General features: G+C 36.7%; 1 protein-coding gene across 1 annotated transcript; it reads left to right on the plus strand.

Moving 5' to 3' along the window:
• Nucleotides 1-563: 563 nt before the first annotated feature.
• Nucleotides 564-14,418, plus strand: LOC149075752 (lysosomal protective protein-like). Its single transcript, XM_089242138.1, has 8 exons — nucleotides 564-754; nucleotides 2,176-2,338; nucleotides 6,799-7,044; nucleotides 11,251-11,342; nucleotides 11,451-11,544; nucleotides 13,077-13,223; nucleotides 13,381-13,434; nucleotides 14,245-14,418. The coding sequence occupies exons 1-8, from the start codon at nucleotides 591-593 to the stop codon at nucleotides 14,416-14,418; spliced, it is 1,134 nt and encodes a 377-aa protein (XP_089098264.1). The 5' UTR covers nucleotides 564-590.
• Nucleotides 14,419-17,455: the final 3,037 nt, after the last annotated feature.

The following is a 17,455-nucleotide window of genomic DNA, read 5'->3' on the forward strand; positions in this document are numbered from 1 at the left end:
CCAAAAATGCAGTTTTTTGGGTTTTTTTTTTTTTTTTGCACATAATGAAAAAAGCATCGTGAGAATTTTCAAATCACTCTATAATATACTCAAACAAAACGTCATGTTTAGTATGGCATTTGATAGCACTTATAATTTTAATTTGTTAAAGTGCTGCCTCTCGATATAACGATAATCTCTCTACAATGCTATGTTTCTTGGTCCACGGGGTATCGTTACATCGAAGTGATATTTTATCATTCACTTTATGTCTCTCTCTCTCACACACACACACACACGTAGGTTTAGTGTGTGTGTGTGTGTGTTTCGTAGATTTCCTACGAGCTGGTGTTAAGGGGAACAATCAGAAATCGGCACTAAAATAAGGCTTTTAGAAAATAAAAAAGTTATTTCCCTTTAAAGTTACCCCTCAATGAAGTGATACTAATTTTTCTTTACTTTACTCTACTACTATTTCTTTAACTTTAAGTAAGTTGATGTACGACTTATGAGAACATATAAAATTTATTCAGTCCATGGTCATTAATAATTTTCATCAATTTGATATCTCATTTCAGAAAAACAAAACAAAACATTTGAGCAAAAAAAAAATGGCCTCCTTCATTGCAGTTATATTGAATCTGGTGATGAGTATTACGGTTATTTCAGTGAATCTCAATGAAATTAAATATTTGCCGGGAGTTATAGGCGACATCAACTTCAAGCAATATTCTGGATACCTGGAAGCTGGAAATGGAAAACATCTTCACTATTGGTTTGTAGTTATATGTTATATACGTGCACAGTGAAACCTCTCCAAAACGGTCATCCCTGTTACTCAAAAAACTTCTGAAGAACTAGCTCCGTATGAGAGATTAACTAAAATGTTGGTGAAAACTTCCAGACATATCCAAACTATAAGATAACAGCTCCAATTCACATCTATTTTTGTGAAAAAATTCAATGCGTTTTAGGGGTGTGGTGGACCCTCGAGGGTTAAAAGAGAAAAAAGGTACACCCCCCAAAAAAAAAAAAAACGTATTGAATTTTTTTTCTTATAAAAATCGGATATTAGCTGGGCAAGGAACCAACTTTTCATAGATTAAAAAAAATGTACTTATATAGCCGCATTTTCTATTGAAATAATACTAAAATATGTAGCCTACTTTCTAAAATAAGAAAAAAAAATTGACGACATTGGTGAAAAAAAAGACATTGGTATAATAGTATAATTTTTTATTTTGGTCATGCATTTACTTATTATATGCTCAAATATTGATCACTGATCATTTTTGTAACACCACGGTCATTTTCCGCACACAAGGGCTACCTATGCCGGAACCTAGAATTTATTGTCGATTCCAAATGACAGTTTTTTTTTATACGCACCGAGTGTCTGATGCACTTATCGATATAGAAAACTTTCTAAGTGAGGAGGATATGAACTTCGCGGATATGAACCTCCAACACCTGCGTACCTCTAATGTATACATGATTAAGAAATCCAGTCCCTTTTGATAGTTCAAGTCCTGTGTGCGGACAAGAGCACGCGTAGTTCTTCTCTGCCACCCGCAACCAGTCTATGTCCCTCCTGTAGGTATGTGTGTGGTCTCTAAAACCTTACCGCATACTCCACTCTAGGACGAAGCCTCGGAAAAACGAAAGAATGACTTCAGGAGAACGCGATAAGACCTTTTTAAGAATGAAACCGACTATTCCATTCTATTTGTTTAACCACCGCTGAATTTTAGAATTTTCAAAAGTGAAAAAAAAATAAGATCATGAAAAAAATTTAAGAATTTATGATAGAAATAATTTCTTTCATAATTAATGGAAAACTGATTTCCGAATTATTGGAAAAAATTTGAGAAGTAATGATAGAAATAGTAAAAAAAAAATCGGAGTCAGGGAAGCAATTTTCTCCAAAATAAACACAAATTCAAATTCAATGAAAAATCATAATTTCCGAATAAATAAAAGTGTTCCATACTTAAGGGAACCTTATTTAATAGCGGGGATGACTTGATAACTATTCACGGTATGAATTGGTGGCCGCGGGCTTCATAAAGATTTAATTTAGCCCGCAATGTGTGAAAGTGTCAAGATCCCTGCCATAGAGGGTTGACTTTGCTTAGTTTTTTATTCTTCCTAATTTATTTTTGAGAGATTTATTTTTTTTACGCCATTAAATTCCAGGTTTGTCGAAAGCCAGAGATCGCCAACTGAGGATCCTCTAATGCTTTGGTTGACTGGTGGGCCAGGTTGTAGTTCGATGGACGCACTTTTCACCGAGCTGGGACCTTTCCGAATTGATAATGAGGGACTGACGATATCCATCAACAAGTACTCATGGAATAAAGTTAGTGTTGCTCCTAATAATAAGAATATACCGTCCATTCAGTATATTATTCGGTTTATAAACTATTATAGGGACACGCAATTAATGGAAATCGAAAGATGACATTACATTTCAATGTCGGTATGACATAAACAAGTTGAAATCACTAGGGAAGTATTAACCTTTTTGTTGATGTGGTTTTTTTACACGCAGTCACACACACACACACAATGGATAGTAAAATCATTCAATAACGATGTACCATAAACGTCGACTTTTTACCCCAAAGAGGTAAAAGTAATAAAACAATTACTTCTACATCTACATAACCGTACATGCACCTCGTACACATTACTCTGCGAAATTTCTAACGAATCGGCACATGCCGGAATATGTGTTTTGAGTGTTTCTAACGTATTTATGTTACGAGTTGCGCTTTTTTCGTGTTCCTCTGCTGCCATCTGTCATGTCACTATGGACAAATTATTTAGTTGTTTATTTACTTTTTTCTGGCTTATTACTATTGTGTAGTCGTATTTAGGGTATGGGGCTCAAATTATTATAGGCTTTTTTCCTAATGTTATTTATTTATATACAGGGTGTCCTGTAAGTCCTAATTCGAAATTCACCTTATCACGGGTCGTAGGGGTATGGTGGCAGTTTAAAAAATGCTCAAAATGTGTTCATAAATTACCTTTATCAGTTTTGCGAGTGAACATACAGTGTGTGTCACAGAATTAAAAAGAAATCTAAATTTTGGAAACTGTCTTCTTATTTATTTTGCCCTATAACCCCTTAAATTAGAAAGGTTTTGCCCTGTCTAATCTGAACCAACAAAACAAATGCTATGTTTTTAACTGTAATTCTGCTAAGATATTTGAATTCGTAAACGCTGAAAATGAGGAGAATAACAGCAAATCAGCTTTTCCGTTAGTTTATGGCATTCTTTCGCACTTTTCTCCGATATTTGAATTCAATTCTCTCACTTTGAAATGTAGATTTTTTTTTTTTTTGCTCGCGGAATGTGCAACACCTTTCTAATTGAAAGTTAAAGGAAAGAGGGATCGAATAAAAATTTAGATTTTACTTTTTTTATTTGTGACATACACTGTATTTTTACCTTCAAAAAGGGTGCAGGATGATTTCTGAACACATATTGAGCATTTTTTTTTTAACTGGAACCATATCTCTACGAAGAACGGTTGATGACATAAAGACCGAATTGAGACTTACAGGACACACTGTATATATATTGCTTTGTCAATTTTTTTCTGACTACTGTAGGGTTCGTTTTCAATGAATAATTGCCACACACAATCATAAGCACTCTCTGCCACTTTTATATGTAAAATTTGGTTTAATCATACTTTTTCACAATAAACATTATACTATTAACACGTCCTCCTCGCTTACAGCGAGCCTTTGACATTACCTCCTGAGTCCACAGGAGCCACTCTCTAACTAACTGAAAACACATCAAGCTTCTTTTCTCTTCGTCGAGGGCCTTTCTCCCCCACCCACGCTTTCTACTCCCATCATGCTCCTTCCCAATGGGGGAAAACCTTACATTACCCCCTTCCTAAGCGTGAAATATGCATAACATATTTTACAAGACAATCTGATTACATGCATTGATACTGATAATAGAAACTAGGATATGATCAAATAACACGATACTGATAGCAATAAATATTTACATAATTTGCAATAAAACGCAAGTAACCATTAATGTTCATTATTTCAGTTCACACAATTCATTCTGTTCGTAAACGTGATATCACGTCTGCGCTTACGTTGTCTGTCCCTGGAGTGTCCGCTTCCAGGTGTTGTGATGATGGTCGGACAGTATGAGTTTTTGTTCTGCCCCTACTGATGGAGTAATTGAAGCTCTGTCTGAGACTTCGTTCTTTCCTCTCAACTGGCAAGCCTCACATGCACACACAAAATTCCTTCGTATCCTTGACAATCCCCTCCCAATAAAATGAGTACCGGACTTTGTCATTTGTTTCTTAGCACTCTTGTACATGTCCCTCAAAAGGAGTTTTACGGGCCCTTCGCAAAAAAACTTTTTTTTTTTCCTTTGGTAAAACCAACCCCCAACCCCTTTGTTGAAGGGCGCAGCCCGCCGTATCCTCACTTACCCTTCGCTGCTGACTCCCATTCAGCAACCAGTGGGTCGCTTCTTCAAAATTCTTCTTGTGGGGTGAGGGTGTGCTCTGTTTATGTTTTTTCCTCTCATCCACTCCATCTCTCCCACCCTGCTTTGCCTGCATTTCGTTGTTCGTTATATCCTTCTTGTTCACAGCTGCGATCTTTTGGGCCTTCACTTCCCCTTTGAGTAAGTTGATAATTTGTGGATGTAATATGGCCTCCTCACTTATGTGGGGTGTAATAGCGCACAAGATGGCTCTGTGGTGGACTACACTTGTTTTGTCCGTTACGGGAATGGCCAGATTGATGTGCCTCAAACCTGCCAAAATAGGCTTTCCGAATGCAGGTTTCAAATATGTCTTTGCTTTAGACTCTGTCTTGTGGCGAGGGACCAAATCTTCTCTTAAGACCGAAATTTGGCAACCTGAATCAATCAATGCATTCACAATTTTTCCCTCAATGCTAACTTTCATTCTCTTCAATGCGGTGATAGATTGGATATATCCGGAATCCTGTCTAATATCGTCACTTATACCGATTCCTGTTACTGAAAACGCTTCTGTATCTTGTGGTACACTTTCCGTTTCTATCTGGTTGACTCTAGTATCCAAATTACCTGCTCTTCTATTACTCATGCTGACTCTGTTCTTATTTTCAGGACAGTTTCTTTTTACATGGAATCTTGACGAACAAATGAAACAACCTTCCTCTCGAAGTGGCTTCTGATCAGAATATTTCTTTCCATGGTCACGAAAATATCTGTTCTGTTGGTTATCATAACATCCTATGTCAGAAAAATTTTCTGAATGTGAACCGCTATTATTTGTCGCACTCGTGTAATTATCTACTTCTTTCGCGAGTTTGACTGCATCTAACCAACCGTCTGTTTCTTTCAACTGTATATAGGTTCTGATGTTTGGCGACAGGCTTTCTTTAATTTTATCAACGATGACCAATTGTTTCAAATCCTCAAATGTGCTAACTTCCCTCGACTTGAGGTATAAATCTACAGCTGTTTCCACCCTGACCGCATATTGACTACACGTTTCCTTCGTTTTCCTTTTCATTGTATCTAGATTCTTTTTATGTTCAATGGGAGTGATTTGAAATTTCTTCAAAATCATCTCTTTGATTCTGTTGTAATCATCAAAATCGGGTTCTGCCTGCCTCATACTTATGCATCCAGCCTTCCCCTTCAAAATGCATAGTACAATTTTCCCATGGTATTCCTCCGGGACCTCATACAACTTGAATATAGTCTCTGCTTGATGAAAGAAAAAAGGCCAATCCTCTATGTTTTCCGTCACCTCTGGTATTACACCTTTCATTAAATTCAAATACCCAATAAAATCATTATTGCCACGTGTTCCACGTCTTTCATTATGTTTTATTCTCTCTACCTCTAATTCGTGGTTTCTTGCTTCTCGCTCTGTTCTTTCATCGATAATACTATTTACTAATTCTTTCACAAATTCTGGTTCATAATGAGGGCTTTTCATGATTAGCTCTTTCAAATCCACAACCTTTGCGTCTTTGGGGACTTCCACCCGTAACTCGTCTGCTAAAACCAGCAGGTCCTCTTTTCGTCCCCTGGCAAAGACGGCCATTTTTAATTTTTTTTCTTTTTGAAATCAGTATCGAATGAAATTACTGTATGAAAATAGTTCGGTTTCGCCTAACAAACAAAAAAAATGTGACCGCTCACCTCAGTATAGGCGAAAGTCTTGATGCTCGTTCGTTTCTGCCGATGGTCGAGCTTTCACATAAATATTCCGATGTCTTGAGACACTGGTGACCACCCAATGTGTGATCAGCTACGCCAAGTGATCAGTCCTGATCCTTCTATTTTGTCAACCGCTTAACGATGATTTATTCCTGCGATCACCTTCGCACAAAATAGTCAGTTTCCATTCAGTATAGTTCTACTGACCGCACTGCTGACACCACTATGTAGGGTTCGTTTTCAATGAATAATTGCCACACACAATCATAAGCACTCTCTGCCACTTTTATATGTAAAATTTGGTTTAATCATACTTTTTCACAATAAACATTATACTATTAACACGTCCTCCTCGCTTACAGCGAGCCTTTGACATTACCTCCTGAGTCCACAGGAGCCACTCTCTAACTAACTGAAAACACATCAAGCTTCTTTTCTCTTCGTCGAGGGCCTTTCTCCCCCACCCACGCTTTCTACTCCCATCATGCTCCTTCCCAATGGGGGAAAACCTTACAACTACCTTGTTGGGAAATTTGATGCTGTGGTGTCTGAGTTTGTATTTCAAAGTGAAACATTCGATATATCTCATACAAGCATGTATTCGTAGGTAGCAAATGTTTTGTTTCTGGAAGCTCCAGTCGGTGTCGGTTTCTCTTATTCCGATTCCGGAAATTACAGCATTGATGACGACACCACAGCCAAAGACAACTACCGCGCTCTTCAGCACTTCTTCTTGATGTATCCACAGTTCATAGACAATGATTTATATATCGCGGGAGAGAGCTATGGAGGAATTTATGCACCAACTCTTTCTCTTTTGGTACTGAATGGCCCAATAAAAATCAACCTGAAGGTACTTAATTCACTTTCTAGATATTTAAATTCCATACCATAGCCAAAAAAATTTTAGACAGTTGAGCCCGGATATACCGAATCTCCATGAAAATCATTCGCTATATTCGAAATCCGTTACAATCGAATAGGCCTAACACACATAGGCTTACTCGAGTTTAATGAGAGGAATCCACTGAAGCAGCGTTTCTCAACGTAATGTTTCACAAAGATTGTACAGGTTGTATGCGGAGAGACTTTAAAATTTATTATAAAGTAATACTACGTTCAAAAAGTTGCGAGGCTTTTCTGTTACGGAACAATGAATACATATAGAACCTCGGCGTGGTCGGCTGAAGTTGGTTTTCTGTGGTTCCCAACTTCAAGGCGCAAATGCGAGCCGATCTCCCCGTTAAAAAGTCTCGCCACAGAGAGCAACAGTCCTACAACGGTAAATCATTCAACCATAACACTTCACTCATATGTTTGAAAAACTGGGGACAGCACTACACATAACAAGCATTACACAGAAACAAAACTTTACGTCAGGTTGCACTACACGTACACGCACATTCCCGCATGTACCGATTCGTTGGGGGTTCCGCGGGGGGGGGGTGCATTTGGGGTGTAGCAGTAGTAGGTAGGGCCTCCTAAAAATAGCTCGGGGATCCATGATGTTCTTAAGTCAGCCACCTCGTTGGGCAATTTGCCTGTTGTGGCGTCGTATTTGTGTTTGTATCTGTTTATTTGGTGTTTACGTAGAACTAACTACCATGTGCAATTGTGCATTTTTTGCCATTGTTCATGCAAAAATGTGGCGGAGATAAGGGTCAAAAGCGGAGTGGGCTGATCTAATGTATATGTGTATATATGAATTGACATCATCATCATCATCGTGCCCCCCCCCCCGAGCAAAAATGACCCTGCTCCCCCAGATTTCCAAGTCTATCTCCGCCTATGATGCCGATTGCAAGTAGTTTTTTGTTGCATCCACCGGTACCTTCGTAGCTGCTCGCCGCATTTCTTCGGAACCTGAGTAGTTGCCACTAAAGCAAATTTTTTATCTGAGGAAAAATCACATGCAGCAAGATCAGGGAAATAAGCTAGGGGCTCATTCAAGTTTTACGTAAGTGGATTTTCAGCCATTTTTGACCCCCTCCACCGCCCCTTGTCAGCAAAAGTCAGCAAAACACTGACCCCCCCCCCCCCGCCGTCAGCGAAATTTCGTCAGCAGCTTAGAATATTTCATATCTTCAAAAAGGGGTGGTTGATGACGTAAGCAACCTCCAACCCCCTCCCTCCTTGTCATCAAAAGTCAGCAAATCCGAACCCCCCCCCCCCCCGATGATGACTTAATACTTGAATGACCCCCAGTTGTGAAAATATCGGAATGTCATGCCGCTGCATTATCTTGTGATAGAGCATCCATATCTTGACCTTCCAAAGATCTGGTTGCTTGCGTCCAAACATGCAGGACTCACATAATATCGGAATGTTATATTCGATATCCACAAACATAGCACTTGGTTTTCTGTGATATTTTCAACATAAAAAAATCGTTATATCCTGTACTTCGTTATATCCGATTTCGTTATAAGCGGGCTCGACTTTATTGCCTTTCAAATTATTATTTCGCCCGTAGTAGACACATACTGACATTTTATTATGGTGTATAGATACATTATAATTATTCAAATACTACTAGTAAATTTAATATTTTCTCTATCAAGGGGTCTTTTATACTTTTTCAGATGGTAAAAGAGCTAAACATTTATGTTGTTGTATAATTATGATTAAAAATATTACTGAACTACTCGTTTGTTTAAAGTTTGACGGAAACGTTTCAGATTGTACAAGGTGTCCCGCAAATCTTAATATAGATTAAAAATTCATATAAATTGAAGGGATTGGTATATTTGAATTACTGTTCACGAAAATGTTATTCTCAAATAGCGTTCCTCAATATGCGTCAAAATTCCATTTCACTCCTCTAAATTCCGGTAAGGAGTGAAAATATTCCTGAAAATTTTGGGGAATTTTTTTGCCATTGGAGTTATTTCTCTTTCCTTAGTCACGAATTTACAAAATTACAAAAAATTCCGTTCGCCCCCCTAAACAACTCCTTAAAATTTTGAAGAGGAGGGAAATTGCTCTTCAAAATTATTTTTTTTTCGTATAATACTACTCACGAAGTGGGATGTTTTTGGTACAAAAAATAGTTCACATTTTTGTCGGTAGAGGTCGCTGCACGAAAACAAATAAACTGAAATGCAGTGTGTGCAATTATTAGCCCATTTTAGCTCATTTCTGAATTATCCGGTAACTAGCGTTTACGCAATGCTTTGATTGTGATGTTGAAAATGGTCAGAAGTGTTATTGGGGAAGTTGTTTCACCTCAGTCACGAATAACTTGCTGAAGCTTTATGAGTGTTTCGGTCAGAGAAAAAATTGAAGAAAGGTTCAGATTCAACCTACCTTTTCGTGCATAAATTTTACTCAGTGCCCTCTATTGACCAAAATTGAATTATATTTTCGGTACCGAAAAAAAAGAATAATTTTTATCCATAATTACTGGGATTCTTAACAAAAACGGGCCAATAGGGCCGGAGCCTAAATCTAACAAAGAACCCTAAAATATTGAAATTTTTCACTAATTCTGCAACTTTTTCTTCGATAAATTTTGAATTCTTATAAATTGTTTACTCCCACTAATTCTGGAATTACTTGTGATTAATTTTGAATTACATATATACATGCCGCTGTGGTGGTCGAGTGGTTACAGTGCCGGACTCGTGATGCGAGGATCCGGGTTCGAACCCCACAGTGGTGGTCGGCTGAAGTTGGTTTTCTGTGGTTCCCAACTTCAAGGCGCAAATGCGAGCCGATCTCCCCGTTAAAAAGTCTCGCCACAGAGAGCAACAGTCCTACAACGGTATATCATTCAACCATAACACTTCACTCATAGTTAGAAAAACTGGGGGCAGATGACAGCACTACACATAACAAGCATTACACCGAAACAAAAAAAAAAACTTTACGTCAGGTTGCACTACACGTACACTCACGTTCCCGCATGTGCCGATTCGTTGGGGGGTTCCGCGGGGGGGGGGGTTTGCATGTGTGGTGTAGCAGTGGTAGGTAGGGCCTCCGAAAAATGACTCGGGGATCCATGATGTTCTTAAGTCAGCCACCTCGTTGGGCAGTTTGCCTGTTGTGGCGTTGTATTTGTATTTGTATATATCACTAATTTTTTTTTTTTTAATTTCACAAATACAAACATGTAATACACAAATTCAGACATGTGTTACACGAATACAAGTATGTAGTACACAAATCTAGAAATGTATTACTCAAATACAAATATATAATATACAAAAAAAAACAAAAAATGGATGCACAAATATCACAAACAGACACTTTGTAACACACTCAAGGAACTGAAAAGTACAGAATAATTTTCAATTATTTTGCATTAATTTTTGAATCATAAATTTCTTCAATCGAATTCAAATTCTACATCAATCCGTAGTTTGCTGGAATAATATTTTCGCAAAACCGCATTCAAATATACCAATTTTTTAAATTTTTATGAATTTTTTAACTAATTGCGAATTTTACGAGACAACCTGTAAATGCAATGTCATTCACCATACTCATCTTCATACTTTTCTTAACTTTCAGACAATAAGAGGAAAAAGCATTGTTAATAAAATAGCGCATGATAAAATATGATGCCAATCTAAGTTAATAAATATTCATTTAAATGAAAGAAAACTATTTTTCAAATTGAAAATATTTGAGACCCATCCATAAGTATTTGAAGTAGAGAAAAAAAAATATTTATTTTTATTCTTTCAATTTTTTCTTAATTCAATTAAGAATAAGATTTGACGAATTTTAATCTATCGCTTCATTTGATGAGCTAAGCAATTTGCTTCAATTTCTGTTCAATAGCATTGACATCATGCTGTTTTATCATGTGCGCGAGGTGTTAACAATGGTCTTTTTCCTAATGTTTGAAAATTTGCAAAAAAAATGTATTAGAAATATATAAAACAATGTTTTTTTGCATAGCACAAGCATATATAATTGAAAATATTTGTAATGAATTCGAAATAAACCTATGGTGAAATGATATTTTCATGATATTTCTATTGGAACACATTTTTTAAGTGTTTCCAAAATATTAAAAGGAATGAGATCTCATAATTGTAATTTTTCGATCAAGGGATTCGTTATCGGCAGTGGATATCTGGATGTTGATAAATTGGCCACCTCACTCGTTTTCTTCGCTTATTATCATGGTCTTATCGATACTTTGTGAGTATATCATAGAAATATTAAACATTGGATGGAAAATTTGTTAATGAATCTCAATTAATAAAAAGGTAGTATGTATATTCGTATATTAGCAACTGTTTATTTTAGTGAGTGGAATGGTCTGATAAAAAACTGTTGCAACGGAAGCATTTCCATGGGAAGCTGCGACTTTGTGCACTCGGATGTGAAACAATGCAATGTGGTACGGGAAGTTTTTCTTTCCATTTATATAGTATTTTGCTATATGATAGCATATTTAGTAATAGTACAATAAAATAGTATATTAATAGTAGTAGTTTGTTATATTATATTAGTTTGCTATATAATTATTTTTTACATAAGACGGAAAAAAATCCACAACTAAATTAATTACATTTTCATTAAAATAATAAACAAAAAAATATAAATAAATTATAAACATAATTTTTCAAAGCTTTAAAAGAAATCACTTTCCTAGAGAGAAATAAAATGAATAAATTATATTCCAACGGCCTAGTTCAATAAAAAAGCAACAACTCAAAATTTTACGAGATTTGTTCAAAAAGTATCCGATAATTATTTTTTCGTGCGTGAACCAATAAAGCCTTGAGTGTTTTCCTGCATGCAGAAGCTGTCAGTCGCTGGCAGACTGCCGATGTGTGAGGAAGTGTAATTAAGAGCTGTCGTTTTTTTGGTTTTGAAAAAATAGCAGGGAAAACTTGATTATCATGACCCTGTATATGATACATAAATGTAAGAAATGCTTGCATATATACAAGTATAAATATATATTGATAAATTTTATTCACATATGTGTTTATCACATTCTCCGATAATTATGTATGATCCCCTGGTTGCATTGGAAAGTATGATAAATCTTCAATGAGAAAGCACTCAAATTCACCGAAATTCGCGCAAAAACGTTAATCTAAGATAATGAATTCGATCGACAATGTTAGTTTTAATTTGCATATGCATACTGCGCATTGCTAAAAATTGTGAGGATAGCTTACATTAAAACGAAACCAATAATAATTTAATGTTTTTTTCTAATTTTTCCAACATATTTTTTGTTATTTAATTTCCATCGCAAAATGTGTCTTATGTACATGTAACGTACATACAAAGCCAATAAACTGGTTATAGATGGAAAGAAGAAATTTTTAATTTTTCTCGGTTTCGTAGCACTCACAGTTTTTGAAACAGTGCAGAATCACCGGTAAAAGTAATACATGTTCTAAATATAATCAAACTTACATTAGCGAGAGGTTTTTCATAAGTACCGATTTATGATATTATAACATTACGTACATCATGCACACAAAATATTACATATTCGGTATTATAGTGCAGGGCAGGATGAATCAGAAAAATTGTAGGTGCCGGAAAAAACACGCACACAGCCTGCAATTTAGTAACTAAAAAGATTATTTCAGGCACAAATACGAATTTTTTAGTCACAATCACAACCTAGCACCTGAGATTTGCCCAGCCCTGTTATAGTGTATTTAACAAATTTCGTGCTTTTAGTTAAAAACCAGCAATCACCTAATTGTCGTGCACAAAGTAGTATTTCCACCCTGAGTGTCAAGCACACACTCATCGTATAGGAAACACTGCCCAGTCAAGGCGCGCAAGATTTTTCATGATACCGATGCAAGAATATAGTTCTGTGAGGGGGCAACTCAGATAATTTAACCAGAACGGTTGGAGAAATGGTGTTTTTTGTTTTTATATTACTATTTCTTTTTCTAGGATGATGCAATTTCAAAGCTCACATCCACTTCGAAAATAAACCCGTATAACATTTATCATGATTGCCAGGGATCAACTGAACACGGAATAAGCAGAGACATGATTGATATGACGAACTTACGGAAAACTTTCCATGTCCCCGACAAGGTAATTTCACAATTTTCATGGTAATATTAGATAAATGTGGGATATCACAAATACAAAATCTGAAGCCCAAACAGGCCGATTTGCCAACTGGGCAGCTGGAGAAAAAGCAAAGGTTACAAATTCATAAACATATGAACAATATTTATTTAATGCAAAGGATGTCCTGTATATCCTAATTCAGCCTTTATCTCATCAACATGTCGTCATAGAGGTATGTTTCTAATCCAAAAAATGCTCAAAATGTGTTCAAAAATCACTCTGTATCAAATTTGAAGGTGAAAATGCAATGTGTCGCAAAATTGAAAATTCTAAATTTTTATGTCACCCTGTTATCTAACATCATATTTGCAAGTTATTGCCAGGTCTACTCTGACTGAACTCCCATTGTCACCTCTTAGTAAAATTAGGACAATTTATATGTAAGTTATACGCTCTACTGTGGTGAACCTTGAATTACCACAACGCTGGTTTAGTTCTGGAATGCATTTTGGACTGAGATGTTTTGTGAGACTATTTTGTGTCTAGTTGCTCGAATTCCCACTGCTTTGTAATCTTGGATATTCATCGGATGGACTGTGATGTTTCATGGGAATATTTTTCACCACAATGGCCGTTCAAGTATTACGTAAGCAAATTTTTAGCTATTTTTGACCCCTCCCCTTGTCAGCAAAATTTCGTCATCAGCTCTGCCCCTCTGAATCCAACTCATATTTTCATAAAGGGTGGTTGATGACGTAAACATTATCCAAAGCCCCCCCTCTTCTCATCAAAAGTCAGCAAATCGGAAACCCCTTTTTTCCCACCACCCCCCCCCCCCCATCGATGATGACGTAATACTTGAACGGCCCCATATCACTGTGATTTTTTTTTGCTTCTGTCCCGCTTATTTATTTAACAGAACTGCGATGTTTGTCATGTTGTCATGTTGTTCTTTCCTGACAATTTCCACTCGATGTGTTGAGCACTTGTTGTCATTTCTGTTCAGTGCTTGCATGTGCCATGTATGTATGTTTTCTTTCAGGTGGCAGAGGAGCTGAAGGGAGTGATTGGCAGTGGAGATGCCATGAGTCCATCTACAGATGGATTGGTAATGATAGAGTGCAATGATGACATGTCCCCTTCGAGCAGCTCGAAGGGGACGGACGTTTCGTTCCATTCTGTACTCGTCGCCACGACGAGTACAGAATGGCGATGAGTGGCGGACGGGGTGTTCTTTCGGGGGCTGGTGGAGCCGAGGGCCACCGGGATGTTTTTGCTGGGACGGAGATCTGGCGGGCGGTCCACCTGAGCTCCTTCTTGACCGTCGTTGGGTTTCCAGGAGCTTCCCGGAGTGTGGCTGTTTGGGATGGAGTGGGGTCCCGGCGGGGGCGGACCCGGTAGCTTGCGAGTCGAGGGATGTTCGCCTGGCTCGGGTGCCAGGAGAGTTCTTCCAGCATGGCCAAGCCGCAAGGTAATCCGCTTATATCCCGCAAGGGACAGGGCGGGAGCCATGTTTGGTGTTCTCCGGTCTCCTCTGACTCCAAAAAAAAATATTCTCGTTTCTAGTGGTACATCAGCACAGACATTTGAATTTAAAAATCGGGGAAAAGTTGCGAAACAACAGCATGAACTAAGGGACAACGCTCCTTTTTCCAGACTTTTCTCAGATTTATAAATTCAAATATCTGAGCGAATATTGCGCTTATAAACGTGCAATATTCTTTTTGTTCGTCTCGGAAGAGACAAAGAAGCAACTTTTTAATTCGGTTTTTTAGGACAGGGTGTCGTAACCTATTTTTATTTTGTGTCGCACTACTTCAAACACCAACTCTGGCCATATGGATATATATCAACTTACTGTCATTTACGCGTTAGGTTAGAAACGAAAGCACCATCTACTAGTAGTTGCCTCAAGCTCGTTATACAGGGTGGGCAAAAAGTCCGTAGAAACTTTAAAAATACATAAAAACCGGAAAAATAACCGAAATAAAATGCTGTTTGCAGGGTTAGCATCGCTAGGTCACGGGACTTTTTTTAAGACACAAAAAAGGAAAAAAAAATAGCAGATAGGTGAGCATAAATATTTTAAATCAGATTAAGGAATTTTTTTTAAAACAAAAACGTACCAAAAATACATAATAACATACCAACATTAGCGCCTAAGGCAGCCCGAGTATATAGTGTGCTAAAAAGTTCGAGGATGAAATTTGAAAGCAAATAGTTTAATGCAAAAACGAAATATGAAATTAATTTAAAATATTCAGTCGAAACAAAGTAGAAAAATGATTTGGAGAAACAAAGCCATCTCTAGGTTCTTCACTAGGGGGGAACATAACAGAGAATGGCTAAAATAGCAAAAACGTTTCTGAAAACACTTAGGCCTGAGCCTTAAAAAAAGCGCTTGTTCCCCTACATTTTTTTTTCAATGCAGTCCATCAAATAAAGTCAACAGTGAAAATCCAATCACTCGTGCAAACACACTCTTAACATAAATAAACTGTGAAATTGATTGGTTATGTCTCTCCAAGTTTTGCATTTGCGACAACTACCTTTTTAATGGTATTGACTTTTTCAGACAAATTACTGGCATTCTTATGGGAACTAGTTTTTCCAGTGCCTTTGCTAATGTTTTTCTGCACTATTATGAAGATTCTATTTGTAGAAAAATTTGTGGTTTTCGATATGTATAGATGACTTAATTATCTTCAATTTTTTAGAATTTTCATGAAATCTGTAATAAAATATTATATCCCAACACACTCCATCTAAAGAAAACCAACGATGACCATATTTCAGCGAATTTTTTGGACTTTTTTTTGGACCAAATCACAACAACACAGCTTTCATTGGTATTCATGACAAAAAGAATCACTAAAAGTTCAGAGTCAATTTTTTGAAAAATTTTAATTCCAATATTTGTAAAAAAAATTTAAAAATATAATTTTCTCTCAGCTCAGCGGAATAAAATTCATTTGTAATGACACTGGGGATTATTTTGATGCGATAGACAATTTTAAGAAATTCATTAGTTGGCAACAGCTACTCGTTTTCACTTTCAAATATTTTCCACAGAGATAGCACCACGTGAGTTTATTCATCAACTAACAAGAATAATTTTTGCTGTTTGAAAATGGGTGAGCTTATTTTGCATGTTGTTTTTCAATTATTTCCTGTATCTCCTGTTTATTGGTAACAGTTTATTTATGTTAAAAGTGTGTGTTTGTACTGTGTGATTGGATTGCTGCTGTTTATTTTATTTGATGGACCTTGTGTGCGTCATGGGCAAAAAACGTAGGGAAACAAGCACTTTTATTTAAGGCTCAGGCCTAAGTGCTTTCAGAAACGTTTTTGCTATTTCAGCCATTGTCTGTGGTGTTTCCCCCGGTGAAGAATCCAGAGATGGCTTTCTTTCTTCAAATCATTTTAGCACTTTGTTTCGACTGAATATTTTAAATTTACTTTCGTATTTAATTTTTGCACTAAGCTGTATATATAGTGCACCACGTCACTCGGAGGCTGATTTTTGTAACACACTCTATTTCCACTTCGAAATTTGGTACCGGGTGATTTGAACACATTTTGAGCATTTTTTAAATTTGGAACCACACCTTTTTACAACGAACGGTTGATTAGATAAAGGGCAGATTAGAACTTACAGAATACCACGTAAAGTATACGCGGTTCCCCTGCCCTTCAATTTTCAATGAGAAAATTGCTCTGTTTGTCCTGAGGCAAACGGGAAAAATTCAAATTTCTACAATACGAGTACAATATTCCCTGAGATATTTTAATTAAAAAATCTTTGAAAAAAGGGAAAGAACAACATAAAATAACAAACTTTTCCCTCATCTCTATGCTGTTTTTCCAAATTTTCTCCGATTTTTTTTAATTCAAATATCTCCGTGAATATTGCACGCAGAAACGTTGTTTGAAATATTTTTGTTGGTTACATTTTTTGTTTTTATTTTACGACGCACTGTATTTTCACTATCGTGACGATAAAGAGTGATTCATACTATACTCCGAGTTTTTTTTGTTTTGTTTTTTTGAATTAGAACCATACCTCTACGATAAACGGTTAATAGATAAATACCAAATTAGGAATTACAGGACACCCTATATGCAGGGTAATTGCCTTAGTCCGCTTGCCGCGATACTGGTGAACCTCTGATTCTCGAGACATACTTCCAATAAATCAAGGAAGAAAGCGTTGTTCGTTACTTCTGGTGTTCTTTATCAACGTTCCTTTGACT

The sequence above is a fragment of the Pholcus phalangioides genome, unplaced genomic scaffold (genome assembly GCF_987345545.1).
Source record: "Pholcus phalangioides strain wild (caught in Gottingen) unplaced genomic scaffold, Ppha-v1.0 ptg000015l_1, whole genome shotgun sequence".
Taxonomy (NCBI): Eukaryota; Metazoa; Arthropoda; class Arachnida; order Araneae; family Pholcidae; genus Pholcus; species Pholcus phalangioides.

Bases quoted from the DNA above. Each gene is read 5' to 3' on its own strand.
- LOC149075752 (XM_089242138.1), top strand. From the start codon at position 591: ATGGCCTCCTTCATTGCAGTTATATTGAATCTGGTGATGAGTATTACG. The intron at 7,045-11,250 runs GTACTTAATTCA...TTTTCGATCAAG, and splicing joins CAATAAAAATCAACCTGAAG to GGATTCGTTATCGGCAGTGG. The intron at 11,545-13,076 runs GTACGGGAAGTT...TTCTTTTTCTAG, and splicing joins ATGTGAAACAATGCAATGTG to GATGATGCAATTTCAAAGCT.